Source organism: Trichechus manatus, unplaced genomic scaffold (genome assembly GCF_000243295.1).
Source record: "Trichechus manatus latirostris isolate Lorelei unplaced genomic scaffold, TriManLat1.0 scaffold00113, whole genome shotgun sequence".
Taxonomy (NCBI): domain Eukaryota; kingdom Metazoa; phylum Chordata; class Mammalia; order Sirenia; family Trichechidae; genus Trichechus; species Trichechus manatus.
The window spans coordinates 9,414,689-9,429,610 of NW_004444049.1; the positions used below are offsets into that span (position 1 = coordinate 9,414,689).

Below are 14,922 nucleotides of genomic sequence, written 5' to 3' on the forward strand. Positions count from 1 at the left end.
CCGCCCCGCCCCGGGGCTTCATAGTAGATTCTTGATAGATAGCGGTTAAAGAAAGCTCAGCACAAGAATGGAGTTTGCTTTATTTTTAAAGTGATTTCAATGAAGAAAGGTATGCGGTGCCTGCTTCTCCAGCCCACACAGCGACCCCAGGCTCTCCTCATGGGGCTGGGCAGTTTCCTGTGGGGGTCTCTGGAAAAAGTGTAGGCACCATGCCAGAAGGGCCCGTTTGCCGGTCTCTTCACCCCAGGCCTGCTCCTTGGGGCCCTGCCAGGGTGCCTGCAGTATGATGGCCATCACGGGGCCCTGCATCCACTCTCCTGGGATGCCGGCACTTTAAGGATGGAGTCCTCCGATGTGGCCGAGGCCTCTGGCAAATGTCCCTCCAGCCTTGCCGATCTGTGCTCCTCAACCTGAGATGGTAGTGGTGTAGGATGTCGGCCTGTGGCCCAGGTTGGAGCTCATGGGTGTTATGGGCCCTGAGGTTGATAGTGAACTAGGTTCAGGGGCTTCCTGGGGGCTGAGGCTGTGGACCTGGTACAGGTGAGGCCAAGGTAGACAGGTGGGGACAGGCGAGGGTGGTCTTCCCCACAGCTGGGAGGCTCAGGAAGTCAGGAAGGGAGAGGTGGATCCCAAGCAGGATTCTAGGGAGAGCAGGAAGAAGTCTGGCTGCCTGGGGCGCCAGCGCAGTGGTGGGATGGTGGGAGGGAGCCAAGAGGCCCTGAGAGATAAGCTCCCCCCCCCACCCCCCCCCACCCCCCGGCAAAGCTAGAGAGGCTGGGGAGAGGAAGGGCGGCAGGAACTAAAACCGCAGGATCCAGGACCAGACAGCTATCGTCAATTCTTAATTACTGCCACCACTGGCACCAAAAGGCCCACACAGGCTTGTCTGTAAATAAACAGCATCTCCTTGACTTTAGGCTACAACCCAGCGCACGTATATTTACAGTGCTCCTGTGATCTATACCAGGCTCGCACTGCTCACTCCCCCACGTGATAACTCTTGGGCCTTCTTTACATTTGGTTTGGGCTAATGTTTACAACCACCTGTGAGGAGGGCAGGGGAGGAGGTACAATCCCCATTTTACAGGGGAGAAAATTGAGTGGTTTTGCGACTCTTCCAAAGCCACGCAGCCAGGAGGAGGCAGGATTTGGACAGAAACCTGGAGCTTTCTTTCCAGGGCAGGGCTCATCTTGTGAGGGGCATTGAGATTTCCACTCTGGAAGGATATGGAATGGCAGCTGCCGGGTGGTCCCTGTGGGCATGTAAGGACAATGCAAGCAATGCAGGCAGGGCTGGAGCTGATGGGTGGGAGGAGCCCAGAAGGGCTATGGGATGGGAGGGCAGGGGTGCCGAGGCCAGTGGGTGGGATTTCAGGCCAAGGAAGGCTGAGCTAAAGGGAACAAGAAGCAAAGGCTCTGTCTTAGTCATCTAGTGCTGCTATAACAGAAATACCACAAGTGGATGGCTTTAACAAAGAGAAGGTTATTTCTTCACAGTAAAGTAGCTAAAAGTCCAAATTCAGGGCGTCAGCTCCAGGGGAAGGCTTTCTGTCTCTGTTGGCCTTCTCATCAATCTTCCCCCAGACTAGGAGCTTCTCCACGCAGGGACCCCAGGTCCAAAGGATTCACTCTGCTCCTAGCACTGCTTTCTTGGTGGTATGAGGTCCCCCGCCTCTGCTGGCTTCCCTTTCCTTTTTATCTCTTGAGAGATAAAAGGTGGTGCAGACCACATCCCAGGGAAACTCCCTTTACATTGGATCAGGGATGTGACCTGGGTAAGGGTGTTACAATCCCACCCTGATCCTCTTTAACATAAAATTACAATCACAAAATGGAGAACAACCACACACACAATAGTGGGAATCATGGCCCAGCCGAGATGATACACACATTTTTGGGGGGACATAAGTCAATCCATGACAGGCTCCTTTGGAGGGATTGGAAGGGCGGGGGAGGCCCCTGCTAGGCTGAAGGGCACATTTGACTGCTCATTTTTAGGGTGTCAGGTTGGGGGGATGGCATCGATCACATGGACTCAGGGCCTGTGCAGGTAGGAACCAAGAGAAAGAGACATCAGCCAGAATAATTCCCCCAAAAGGAAGGGACTTCCCAAGGTCACCTAGCAAGCCAGAGCTGGGAGAACCTGGGACTCCAGCTCCCAGGCCATGTTCTGCCCTCTACCTTGCTGCACTGGGCTGGACCCAGCACACTGGCTGATCCCCAGTGCTGGGGCCTGATGGAGGGTAAGGGTGGCTATTCTGGGTGGTTCCGGGTTGACTGAGGGTGGCTGGCCCTGGCCAGTCAGGGTCTGACCTGTGCCTGTCCTCCCCAGGGGCGCCCACCCGTGACGTCCTGCTGGTCTCTGCCATCATCACCATCAGCCTTAGCGTCACTGTCGTCCTCTGCGGCCTCTGCCACTGGTGTCAGCGCAAACTGGTGAGGCTCCCTTGGGCCCCTGGGGGGCGGGGCATGGCCCTGCACCCCGCCACCTAGCGCACACACAGGTGACCCACCTGCCCACAAAGTCAGGCACATTTGCGTAGAGATTCACACCACCCGTACACGCGCTTTGTTTGCCTGAGGGTTGGCCCCCTACGTCCACGTGTCCACCTGGAGCCACTCACCTTGGGACATATTCGTGGACAGACACAAGTCTCAAAGGCGTTCGAACACGCGCAACTACACACCTGCCCCACCTCGAGCATAAAGACCTGCAGGCACACACGCACAGACTTGAGAATCGAGCCCCCAACCTGGACGCCCGCGCTTCCTCCCCGCCCCTCCCGGCCGCGGGAGACTGGGCGTGGCCGAGCCGCGTCTCCGGCCAATGAGGAGGCACCGCTGCCCGCCCCGCCCCCGCCGCCTGCACATCCATCCCTGGTCTCGGGGTTTGTACAAGCACAAACGGCTTCTTTTCATTTTTAACGAGGGCTGGGGAATTAACGAGCAGGATTAGGCCATCAATAAGTAACGAGACCGTCAGGAGAGGCATTAATCACCCGAGGGCGGCCAGGAGCGGGAGCGGGGCTGAGCTCCCCGAGGGCGCCGCGAGCCCCGCCTCCCGCCCTCATCCCCCAGCCCAGAAGTGCCCTGGGAACTTCGGAGACTTGGGGGGAGGCGTCCCGGGCGGTGAGGCCCAAACCTTACTCCTCCAGGCTAGGTGGAGACGGCCCCTGGCAGGTCCTCTCCACTCCCCGGGTTGAGAATGGTGGGAGGGGACAAGGTGCCATCTGCCCTATCACAGAGGGGCCCTAAGGACCAGGGAGGAGGGCTGTGGCCGTGGCTTCATGCCCCCACTCCTAAGGAAGAATAGAAGGGGCAGATGCACCTAGCAGAGGGCATTGGGGTCTTGCTAGTGGCGCTATGGGATGGACCCAAAAGGACCATATCTTGCGTGCCTCCTTCAGGAAAGGCAAACTGAGGAATCGGCAGCGGGACTCTGCGTCCTGGTATCCGGCTTCAGGCAGCTCCTGCCTCTGGGGAGGGGCCTCGGAGAAGGCCAGCTCTGTCCACGTGTGAGCGTGTGCTCGTGTGTGGGTGACCGCTTCCCCGCAGGTGTGGAGCGGGGCTGGCCGCCCTGCATTGTTCCCGGATCCCCTGCGTCTGCGTCTGTCTCAGAATTTCAGGGGAGGTGGTGGACGGGGCTTGGCCACGTGCCTTTGTGTGTGAACGTCCTCAGAGGCTGTGGGCGTGGCTGAGAGCGCACTGCGGCCCGTGCAGCTTGTTGCAGGCCGGTTGAGGCTGGCTGGCTGTGTGTATTTGAGGGCAGGGGGAGAAGATTGTCTGAGCAGGCACTGCTGGTAGCCTTTGTGTGTGTGAGTGTGTGAAGGAGGTCTTTGTGCTGAGTGTGTCGACTTTGAGGGTATTGGTGCAGTGTGTGTGTGTTCACCCTGCTGGTGAGGATGTGGATCATCAAATCAGATCCCCTCGTGAGCTGATGCAGAGGTTGGTCCTGTCCTGGCCTCCCCTGTGTGTGTGCTGCAGTGTGTGTGCCCCACCCTCTGTGTGTGTGTGTGTGTGTGTGTGTGTGTGTGTGATGAGAGATGCCTTCCAGGACCAGGGCACAGCAGAAGAGAGACTGGAGGCAGTCTGCCCCCTTGCCCCCCAACTCATCTCCACTCAGGACCAGGGCCTGGAGACAGGAGCTCGAAGATGACAGCTCTATAGCAGGTGGGGGCTGTGTCAGTGCAGGAAGTACCCTGGGCAGCTGACAGGGGCAGAACCAGCCCCCACCCCTCCAGCCACCGTCCTTTCCAGAGGCCTCTAGATTTGTTCCCCTGGGCTGCTGAAGGAACGTTACTTTGCCCAGCCCCCACCCTCTGTCACCCCTACCCTCATGGGTCTCAAGCTGGGAGCTTTATATCCAGGCTGTCTCCTTGTTCTGTGGGAGGGCTTTAAAATGCCCCTGCAAGTCGCTGGGCTCTCCTTGCCTGCCTGTCCCCCCAGCAGCAGTGACGTGATACCCTGACAGACCAGATCCCATTTCCAAACATTAATAACTTCCTTAATCTCCAGCTGGCTTTTTCCGGATCAGCTTGGCCAACCCCTTCCCTGATAGGAAGGCTGGAGGTGTTGGGCTCCTTTGGAGCCACCTGGCATCCCCTGGACCCAGTCTGGGTTTCCTATTATTGCCCCATTCACTTCCCCCTACCCCCAAATTGAGTCCAGCCTGGTTCCTGTCCCCCATACTACCCTAGCTCCACTGCAGACTGATAGTTGTGGCCTGAAGGGGAAGGTTCTCTGAGCTTTAGAAGGAAGGAAGGAAGGCAGAAGTTTCCACAATGCCCTGGGTGAGCTCAGGTGGTCAACCCCAGACCTGCCTGGCCTTGGGGAAGGGGCAGCTGACCAACCTTAAAAGAGGGTGCTAACCGGGGTGAGTTCTTCTGCCGAGACTAGGAAGAAAGAGAAGAGTGAGGGGTGGGGTGGAGGGTTGCCCGGAGTGCTGGAGAGTAGTGGGACTGGGTTTCTGCCCGAGGATCCTGTCCTAGACAGGGCTGCTGGCTACCACAGAGGGGCTCCGGCCCCTGATCTTCCCAATGGGAACTGGGAATTGTTTGGGATGTAAACTTAAGTAATGATGGGAGGGGTCATAGAGAGAGAGCTAGGATTCAGCCTTTTTGTATTTTAATTCTTTAAAGTTCTGACTCAGAGGCAATACTGGGGCTCTGACCCCAGGCGTGTGGGCCAAGAGAAGGGACCCTCCCAGTTGATGACTTTGGAGACCATGCGGGGCCTGCCTTTGTGGAGCTCCTTTCTGGGGGTGGGGGCTGGAAGAAGTAAAGAGAGAAATACCAGTATCTTGTGATGAGAGAGACAGAGGATGAGGGGCTCCTTGGCTCCTCAGGTAACCCCGTACCATTCTAGACGGAAGGGAGGCCAGAGAGGGAACAGGACTTGGCCAGGGGGACACAGGGAATATTGGCAGAGCTGGGACGAGGACCCAGGTGTCCCTGAGACGGAGGGCACCGGAGGGCCCTCCCCTACTCACACACACCCTTCCTTCGGAGAGTTCCACTGCCGTGCTCCCTAGACAAGCGGCTCCCCGGCCGAAAGGGGCTGCAGCTGGCAGAAGCGTCAGGGAACGCGGCTGTGGCGGCTTTTATTTTGCTTTAGAGAGGATGGAATAATTGACTGTTGTGGCTGTGGTGTTGGTGCACATGACGGGATGTTGGGGAAACGTGTGCACGTGTGTGCTCGTGTCTGTGTGTGTCCATCCCCACTCAGCTGGGCAGGGCCAGGCCAGTGCCCGGTAGAAGAATGGGCTATCAGAGGTGCAGCCCCATCCCCCCACTGCCCCATCAGCCCTGGTTCTGGCCCAGGCCTGTGGCCCATGGGTGCACGTGAGGACGCTTGGTGGAGGCCAGGAATGTTAATGGTGCCAGGCTCCGCGTGAGCTAAATTTAGAAACCCAAACCGAGAAGGTGAATGGTGCTCACCTTCCCGGCAGCAGGCCCAGTCGCCGCTGCAGCCTCGTCCCCTTCTCTAGCCAAGGACCTGGTGTGCCCCCACCCCGGCCTGCCTTGCCCCTGCCCCTCCTCATGCTGGGATGAGGAAGCCTAGGGGGCTGCCGAGGGGCCCAAGGCACCCTGTCCTCAGAGTCAGTGGGCAGCCTTTCTTGCTGATGCTGCCTTCCTAAAAAGGTAATTGCCCAGGCCCAGCCCTACCTCACAGCCCCAGGGCACGGAGACCCAGAGATCCCCAGTGATGGACATAGCCCTGGGCTGGGACTGGGCATGGGGCCCTCTCCCCACCCCCGCTGCTCACGTCACCGGCTGCTGCCAACCTTGCCCTGCAGGATGCCACCCCCACCATCTGGGGGTGGTGATGTGGACAGCGTGACGTGGCCAGGCGCCTGAGAGCCGTCTGTCCATGGCAGAGGGAGCTGTATTTCTGGGAGCTGGGCCAGTGCCCCAGAGACAGGCGGGCAGGAGGGGCCCATCCTGGGGGACAGGGATGAGGTGCAGGTCAAGGGCGCAGGGTAGGTCCTTGAGCCTAATGGGGCCCAGGAGCTGCCAGATAGGGAGCAGGTATTGATGGGGCTGGTACCCCACGGTGGTGGTATCCTTACACATGGGCCCTGGGACCTTGTCGCCTCGTAGGCTCTAATCTCCTCCCCTTCCCTCCAAGGCCCCCTTCCTGGGAGGCAGGGAGGCACAACCTGGCCCTAGGAGTGACCCTGGTGTTGTCTCCACAGGGCAAACGCTACAAGAATTCCTTGGAGACGGTGGGCACACCAGACTCGGGGCGTGGGCGCAGTGAGAAGAAGGCAATCAAGTAGGTGCCAGGCTGCGAGTGTGGGTGGGGGCATGCAGGCAGCCCAGGTGGGAGGGGCTCCCCCATAGACCCAGCCAGACTCACACTCAGTGTCCACTCACACCAGGTGCCATGCTGCCTACCCTCCCCACATACACAACTCCTCAGGGCGGCCTCGGGGCTCCACCTTTCTGCCTGTGCCCCAGGCCCTCCGAAGGTTCTGGAGCCCCCAGCTCCTCTTTCTGGCTGCTGTCTCTCACCCCCAGCAGGGTCTGCCTCCTGCCTCAGCCCTGGTTGCTGGTCCCACCGCACCTGGCCCTGACATCACACACACTGTCCCCAGCCACCAACTCAGCTCCCCTGGGATACAAACTCCTCCCCCAGGCCCCTGCCCCTGGGCTATGCCTCCTCCCTGTGGGTCCAGGCTTTCTGCTCAGACTCCACCGACACTCTGAGGGCAATGTGGAAGGGAGGGCAGACAGAAACCCGGGACCCGGAAGGCCTGGCCCTGGGCCACTCTGGGGAAGGGCCAATGGAGAGATTTTCCTTCCTCCCTGTCACCCCAGCCCCCACCTCATGTCTTGCTGCCCCTGACTTGCCCAGGCTTCCCCACTTTGTCCTGAGAGCCTCCCTCAAGAGGCAGGCCTGCCTTCCCACTGTAGACCACCTTGGCCGGCCCACTGCTGAGGGTAACTAGGGGACACCAGGAGACAAGCTCTCCCTGGCTGGGGCACAAGGGACCCCAATGTCCTGTGTCGACTTCTCTCCCAAGGCCTCTATGCCCGCTGAGCAGCAGCCCCAGCCCCTTCCTCTCTACTGAGCTCAGGCCTTCACTGGGAGACTGGCTAACCCAGGTTGTGATGGGAGACCCTCCATCTTAGACTGGGGTCAAGCCTGCCAGCCAAGGGGCTGCCGCCCAGAAGCGGAGCCCTTAGCCCTCTCTCTCCACACTCCCCTCCTTCAACTCAAGGCCCCCATTCTCCCTCCGCACCCCCTTTCCTTCTGCTCCCATCCCACCGCCTGGTCTCCCCTCCCTTCCCCTTGTCCATCTTTCTCCCTTCTTTCCTCTTCCTCTCTTCCTGCCTTCCCTTCCTCCCTCCTCACTCAGCTCCTGAGGAGCCCTCCCCCTCCCAGCCCCCTCTCTTTTCATCTCTTGCTCTTTTTTCATCTCTTGCTCTGACCCTGTTTTGGATGGGCCTTCACAGAAGCTGCGGGTGTGTGTCCATGGTGGGGGCGGGTAAGTGGAGGGGTGGGTGGGCTGAGGTTGAAGTTGGGGGGTGAGGGGGAGGCTGGGAGGCAGCTGCACTCTGTGAGAGGCCGCGAGGAGCCTTTGAAGCTGGGCTTGGTTGCACACTCTCCAGTCTTCAAAGCCTGAGAACTGGCAGGTCTCTGGGGCTGGTGCAAAGCACGGGCCTCAGGCTTTCTGAAGGCGGGAGGACCACGTGGGGGCACATGTGGCTGGACCCTTAACGGAGTTTCCAGCCCCGGGGCAGGGCAGGGGGCTTGTGTCTGCAGGATCACCATAGCCTTTCTGCGTAGGGGTGCGTGTGGCAGGGCCAGGAGCCCTAGAGACAGGATTCCCAACAAGGAGGACAGGCAGGAGGGCATTGGGCATCAGGTTCTGCCAAGCTGGGACCGGTGCCCATGAGGGCTCCCTGAAACAAAGTGAGGGCCATCCCTGCAGCCCTACAGCCCTGTCACCCACAATCCTAGCCTGCTCCCAACCCTGCCCTTCCCACACTCCTAGCCTGCTCCCCACCCTGCCCTTCCCACAATCCTAGCCCGCTCCCTACCCTGCCTTCCTGTTATAAGACCCTCTTCCTCTGGAGAAGGAAGCCACCATTCATGTCTACCTTTCCCTGGGTTCCCAGGCCTTTGCCTCATGCCAGGGAAAAGCAGAAAGGGCCCAGACCACTGGAGGGGCAGGGAGCAGGGCCAACCTACTGCCCAGTTACCGCATTGGCTTGGGGCCTCCTCCAAAGGGTCATCTCATCAAATATTCTGGGAACCTATAAGATCTAGCATTGCTTCCCAAACTATGTTCCTCAGAGTACTTGTGCCCGTGATTAATTAATAGGTGTCCTGTGAATCAAGGGTTCCATGGCCAAATAAGTTTGGGAAACACTGCACACTATCTCTCCCTCTTGGAGATACAGGATCATCATTGGCACATTAAAGCCTCTGAGAAGTCTTGCAGTAAAGGAAGTGGTGTTTCCTGGACTTAAAGGTCCTCTTTTTACCAGCGCTGGCAGGGGACAACCTGAGGGACACTGAACCCCTCAGAACACAGGGTGGGAAACCAGCCTGGCAGTGATGACAAGATGGATGTCGTTCTCCAGGATCTAGGGTCGGATGGCCCTCGATTATGGAGATCTGGGAGGGAAGCATTCCAACTGCTCCATCTCTCTGTTACACCTGACTCGGAGGACCCATCCACAGCCCTTGTGTGATGCCCTGCTTTGGGGGCAGAGGGCATCTCTGGGGTAAATGGGGTCTTCTGTTGAGGGAGCAAGTTCCCCTGGGGCCTCCCCAGGGAAGGGCTTTGGCTCCTGAGGGCTTTTCCTGCCTCTCCCACCCCTGGTCCCTACTGGCCCTCTGAGATGGCTTGTGCCCGGAGTCCTCTGTGAGACATTTCCAAGGTACACTCCAGAGAGAAACTTGGGCCTGGACCAGTCTCCTCTGGGCCTATGGTGGCAGCTCAGCTTCTTTCCTTGGCTTCTGAGTCTAAGGTTGAGAACCAAGAGAAAGGTCAATCTCTCGGGGTAGAGAGGCTGGCCCCCCACAAGACCATGTGTGCTTGATTCTCAGAGGATGTGCCTCCCTACAGTGCCCTCACCTTGACCTTGAGTAGCCTCAGGACACACCCAGCCCCCCCCCCCCAACACTCCTCCTCAGAGCCCTTCCCCTGGAAGCATTCCTTATGGCCCAGGCATGACTCCCTTCTGGATGCCCCTTGGCCTGGGGACTGCCCCTCTGTATCCTATCCCTGTACTCCCAGCCCTGCTTCTCAGGGCTCCAGGGGCCTGGAAAGCTAGGGGAGCCCCTTGTCCTGCCCTTCTCTGGGCAAGGGGACTCCCTGAGTTTCCAGGCCATGCTTTCTGCCAGCAGAGGCTTCTGCCCAGCCCCCCCACCCCATGCGAAAGTCCCCATATCCGAGCATGCCTGCTTCTTCAGCACAAGTCATGGAGCAGGAGGGAGTGGGGAGCCTGGGGAATGGGGGGGATGGGGGTGTCCTTAGTGTCCCCAGACTGGGTACATGCAGAGAGGAGACAGGGGAACTGGGCAGGCCAGGAGTTGGCAGCTCCATCTTGACGCCAAGGGCCTGAGCTGAGTCTACCCATCATCCCCACCCAGAAAAGGGCAGGTGCCCCCCACAGGCCCCAGGACAAAGGACTGAGGGACCACTGGTCAGCCTGAGGCCCTTCTAGGCACAGGCCCTCAGCAAAGGGGCCAGTGAAGGAGGCCTGGAGGTGCATCCCCTTTTCTGGGGGGATGTGAGGACCCAGCCAGCACATTTGGAATGAGTGGAGAGGGGCTTCATCTCAGCTGAGGTCCCCCCAGTCTCACTTGAAGCCTGCACACCCCGGGGGGTGGGGGGCAGAGGAGGTCAGCAGGGACTGAAGGCCAATGGGAGGAGGAGAGGGATGGGCAGGAGAGAAGATGGGAGAGGGGACAATCTTGGGCCTTCCAGAACTAGGGCTTCTACCCTCTGGTGGTGGGAAAGCTGACGGCTTAGCAGTTACAGCCAATCTTCTCATTTGACAGGCAGGGAAGCTGAGGCCTGGAGAGGTAGGGGCCCTCACAGTCACCCAGCAAGTTAGTAGCATAATCTGATCTACCTTTCAGCTCTTTCTAGCCAGAAACCAGCACCTTCTCCCCCACCCCCACGCCATCCCACTCCAGGCCTTGTCCCCAGCACCCTCTTCCTGCTGCCCTTCCTCTCTCACCGTCTCTCTCTCCTCTGCCAGCTCCGAGGTGTGAGGCTCCAATCTGCCCGCCTGCAGCTCGCCTCCTTTCTGTGCGGCTTCTCCCCTGCCCTCGAGTGTGTGTGTGCCTGCGTGTGCGTGTGTGTGCGTGTGCGGGGCGCAGGCTGCGGTGGCCCCAGCCATTCTTCCTCCCGCAGGCGCAGACCCTCGCCCTCCCGCCCTCTGAGTGCCCCGGCCCCGGGCTCCGCGTCCCCTCCGCCCTGCAGGACTGCAGTTCTTGTTTCTTCTTGTATCTCCCTGTTTTCTCCCCTCTCTCTCTGCCCCTCCAGCGATCTAGACAGAGACTTTTGGAATAACAATGAGAGCACAGTGCAGCAGAAATGGAGCTCCTACCCTCCCAAGGAGTTTATTCTAAACATTTCACCCTACGCCCCTTATGGCGACCCACGACTGTCCCTCAAGTGAGTGACTTTACCTGGTTTAATCATATGTTCCGAGTTTCCGCGCACGCCCTCCCTCTCCCCGGCCCCTCTCCGGCTCCTCACTTCTCCCGCTCCTCCTGCTCCTCTACCCCCATTCCCCACCCCTCCCCCCATGGGCAGGCTGACCATGGAGACGAGCAACCCCTCCAGCCCCCCTCGCCTGTCTTCCCCTCTCCTGTCCCCGCCCCCAGGGCCAGCCGCAGGAGCCCCTCCAAGCCACACCCACGCCGGTCCTTTGGCCTCGCCCCCTCGGCTGTCTGGCCCGGGTTGCCCGTTTTGGTCCCTCCCTCTGGGTTGTGGCTCGCTCTCTCCTCCCTGCTGTGTGCTGCTGCCTTGGCTGCTCGGTGGTTGGTGGTCGGTGGTCGGTGTTTCGTGGCGGTGGTGGCGGTGATGGTGGTGGTGGTGGTGATGAATTCTAACTAACACAGCTTTCTCTCTCTCCCTGCCTGGGGGCCTCCTGGCCTGGACAGCCCGCTCTTCCTCCGTCGTTAACCCTTCGTTGTCCTGTGGGATAGAGTTGGAGGTGGCTGCCCTCCCCCCACTCCCGCCGCCCCTGCCCCAGGCGGTGGAGAGGGGCCCCCCCTCCGTTGTCGTGGTGCGTTGTTCTCCAAACCCGAGCCCGCCCGGTCCCCTCTTTCCTCTCTGCAGGCTCCATTATGAACCCATTTGCAGTGCTGATGTCTCTCTCTCTCTCTCTGTCTGTCTCTTGTCCGTCTGTCTCTCTCTTCCTCTCTCACTGTCTCTTTCTTCCTTTTATCTGTCATTGTTTTTCCTCCTCTTCCACCCCACCCCCACCCCCACGTGTGGCCCGCCCTCTCTCCCCCACCGCCACCCCCGGTGCCCCTCTGGCTCGGCTGCCTCGACTGCCTCGCGCGTGCCTCCAGTGGCACCCTCCTGTCAGGCGCCAAAGTGGCCGCTGCGGCGGCGGGGCTGGCGGTGGAGCGGGAAGGCCGGCTGGGGGAGAAGCCGGCGCCGGTGCCGCCACCCGGAGAGGACGCCTTGAGAAGCGGCGGTTCTGCCCCCAGCGCGCCGGGCAGCGGTGGCAAGGCGGGGAGAGGCCGCTGGCGGACAGTGCAGAGCCACCTGGCCGCAGGGAAGCTCAACTTGTCCAAGTGAGTGATGGCGCCCCATGGCCGCCGGAGCGATGAGCTCAGGCCTGCCCCCGCCAGGGTGGACAGCGGGACCCCTGGCATGCCCGCTGCTGCCCCCAGAGGTGCCATCTGTGGCCCCTGGCTCATTCCATCCCTTCACGAGACTTCCATTGTCCTTGCCATTGGGCATGACCAGCTCAGCCATCCAGTCTGTCGCATTCCAGCCTCTGGCTGCTCCCCCAGCAGTCTCTTTGCCAGTGACCAGGTCATTCCATAGTCTGCCCAGCGGGCAGCTTCATTTCAATCCTTGGATCATCCCATTCTCTTTGATCGACCATCACAGCTGTCAGGTCATCCTTCCATGGGCATCTGGCCTGTGGTTGTCCAGCCATTAGACCATTCCATCCTTGGGGAGCTGGCCCATTCTCAGCCTGTGTTCTATGCCACTCACTAGCCACCGGGCCTTCCATCTTAAGGCCAGCAGATGGCTCTAGACCCAGCGGTTGACCATCCAGTGACTCCATTGGCTTGTCCCAATCTTGCTTATGCCATAACACCACAGCCACTGGGCTGTCCCCATTGGTTCATCCTCATCTCAGCCATTCCCACTGGCTGTCCCCATCTTGGCCAGCAACCTGCCCCACTTTCAGCTGTCGGGATTGTGTGTTGTTGGAGGTTGGGTTGTTTAGTCCCAGTTAGCTTCTCTTTTCAAATGGTAGAGGGTGGCTTGGACATCAGATGGAAGAGCTGTCCCCTTTTTAATAGTTGTCTGAGATTGTCAAACGGACAGTCAGTCCCACTCATGGGCAATGGGCGTAGGGTTGGCCCTGTTCTCAGCAGATGGTATGCTCCCCCCCACCCACTGCCAATCAATGGGGCAACCTTATTCTCATCTTGGCTTTTAGAACCTCCAGTTGCCCACACTGAGCCCTACCAGGCCCTAAGTCCTTTGAGCCATGACCAATCTCACCCGATGGAATGGAAGTTCCATTTTCAGCTATTGGAACTGCCTCATTCCCAGCTAGTGGAGCAGCCTCTCACTCAGAAGGCCACCTCCCCTGACCCCTTCTTAGCTGTTGCCTCAATGTAGGGCCCTCCCCGTCCTCTTCAGAAGGCCTGTGATTCCTACCACTGGGACCACTAAGGGCCACAGTCATTTTCTTGTTGGTCTGAGGGAGCCTAAGTCAATTTCCCCTGACATCTGGCCTCAGAAGGGTCCCACAGGGAAACCCCACACCTCCTCAGAGAGCCAGATCCAGTGCCCCGCTCTCTCCTGGCTGCTCCGGCCTCAGTCTCCAGGCTGGCTGAGGTCTCCATGCCATTTGCTGGCTCCAGGCCTGGAGGAACCAGTTTTAGTTTCCTGTGACTGAGACGTTGTAAATTGGACTAATTTTGAATGTGATAGGAAACCAAAATGAGGTCAGCAAGGAGGAGGTAGAGGTGGAGGCAGGAGTGCCATCCTCCCTTCACCTTGGCCTGCCCCTGGGGAGCTTTGGGCCTACCTGGCCGGCCAGGCCGAGGCTTGCCCCCAGTGGTAGCCTTGATTCCAGTCCCAAGCTGGACAAGGCTGCTATCCCTCCAAGACCCCAGCTACAGCCATGTCGTGCTTTCTTCTCTCTTTCTTTTTCTCTCACTTTGCTGTTCTCTGACTTTCTCTCCCTCTTTCACTCTCACTCCTCTTTTATCTCTTTCTCTCTTTCAGCCCGCAGGGGCAGCCTAACTGTTGTCTTTTGGTTCCCTGGGTAGACTCAAGGGCAGCAAAGCCAAGGGCTGGCTGCAGTGGTGAAAGCGGCTCCCAGGGCCCTGGGGCCTCCTCCCTCAGCCAGGTTAGGGGTACTTGACTGCCCTGTGGCCTGAGACCAGGGGTCCGCAAACTTTTTCTGTAAAGGGCCAGATAGTACATATTTAGGCTTTGCAAGCCATATGGTCTCTTTCACAACTATTCAGCCCTGCCAATGTAGCACAAAAGCAGCCATAGACAGAATATAAGCTAATGACGGTGGCTATATTCCAATAAAACTTTATTTACAAAAGCAGGCAGCAGGCCAGATTTGGCCCACAGGCGTAGTTTGCCAACCCCTGCCCTAGACCATTGGATGGGGAGATGAAGGGAAGGGACAGAAGGAGAAGAAGGCTGGAACCTCCAAGGCTCAGAGAGGAGAAGTGGCTACCCCAAAGTCGTTCAGACTGCTCTCTGGCTCAGCTCTGTGGCGCTTTGGTGACATCCCAGCTTGGGCCCTGCCTATGGGACACATAGAAATCTCTGGCCAGGGAACAAAGTAAGCGGGTTACCCAGGAGGAGGACAGGGATCCCAGACTCCTTCTGCCTCTGTCTCCTGAGACATTTGCAACCCCTGCTGGCATGGGGAGCGTTTACTGATGCAGCACTTTCCTGGGCTGATCTCAGTAGGTACCCGTGACAACCCTGTGATGGAGGCGACTCAGGAGTTAGTTTCTCCCCATTTTACAGATAAGAAAACGGAGGCCCAGAGAGGTGGAGTAACTTCCAAAGCTCCACAGTTACTAACTGGCAGAGATGGGGTTGAGGCTGGGTCTCTCTGACCCCTACTGCGTCTGGCCAGCTGTGTCCTATTTTCTGTCTGTCCTTGCCACCTCCAGCATTTTTCAGAGATGCTGGTGGGCCCATGAGACAGCTGCCTCTTGCAAATG

The 14,922-nt window shown here is 59.0% G+C and overlaps 1 protein-coding gene across 3 annotated transcripts in view; it reads left to right on the plus strand.

Annotated features, from left to right (window-relative positions):
- The window catches only part of SYT7 (synaptotagmin 7), a 64,422-nt gene that overhangs the window by 24,345 nt on the left and 25,155 nt on the right, over positions 1-14,922 (plus strand). For 2 of the 3 annotated variants that reach the window (XM_004383862.2, XM_023738266.1), the window contains exons 2-3: positions 2,333-2,436; positions 6,695-6,774. In XM_004383862.2, the coding sequence (XP_004383919.1) occupies positions 2,333-2,436; positions 6,695-6,774 (184 nt within the window). Of the gene's footprint in view, positions 1-2,332; positions 2,437-6,694; positions 6,775-12,045; positions 12,274-14,922 lie in introns of all 3 variants that reach the window. The other variant, XM_023738267.1, reaches the window with a different exon arrangement.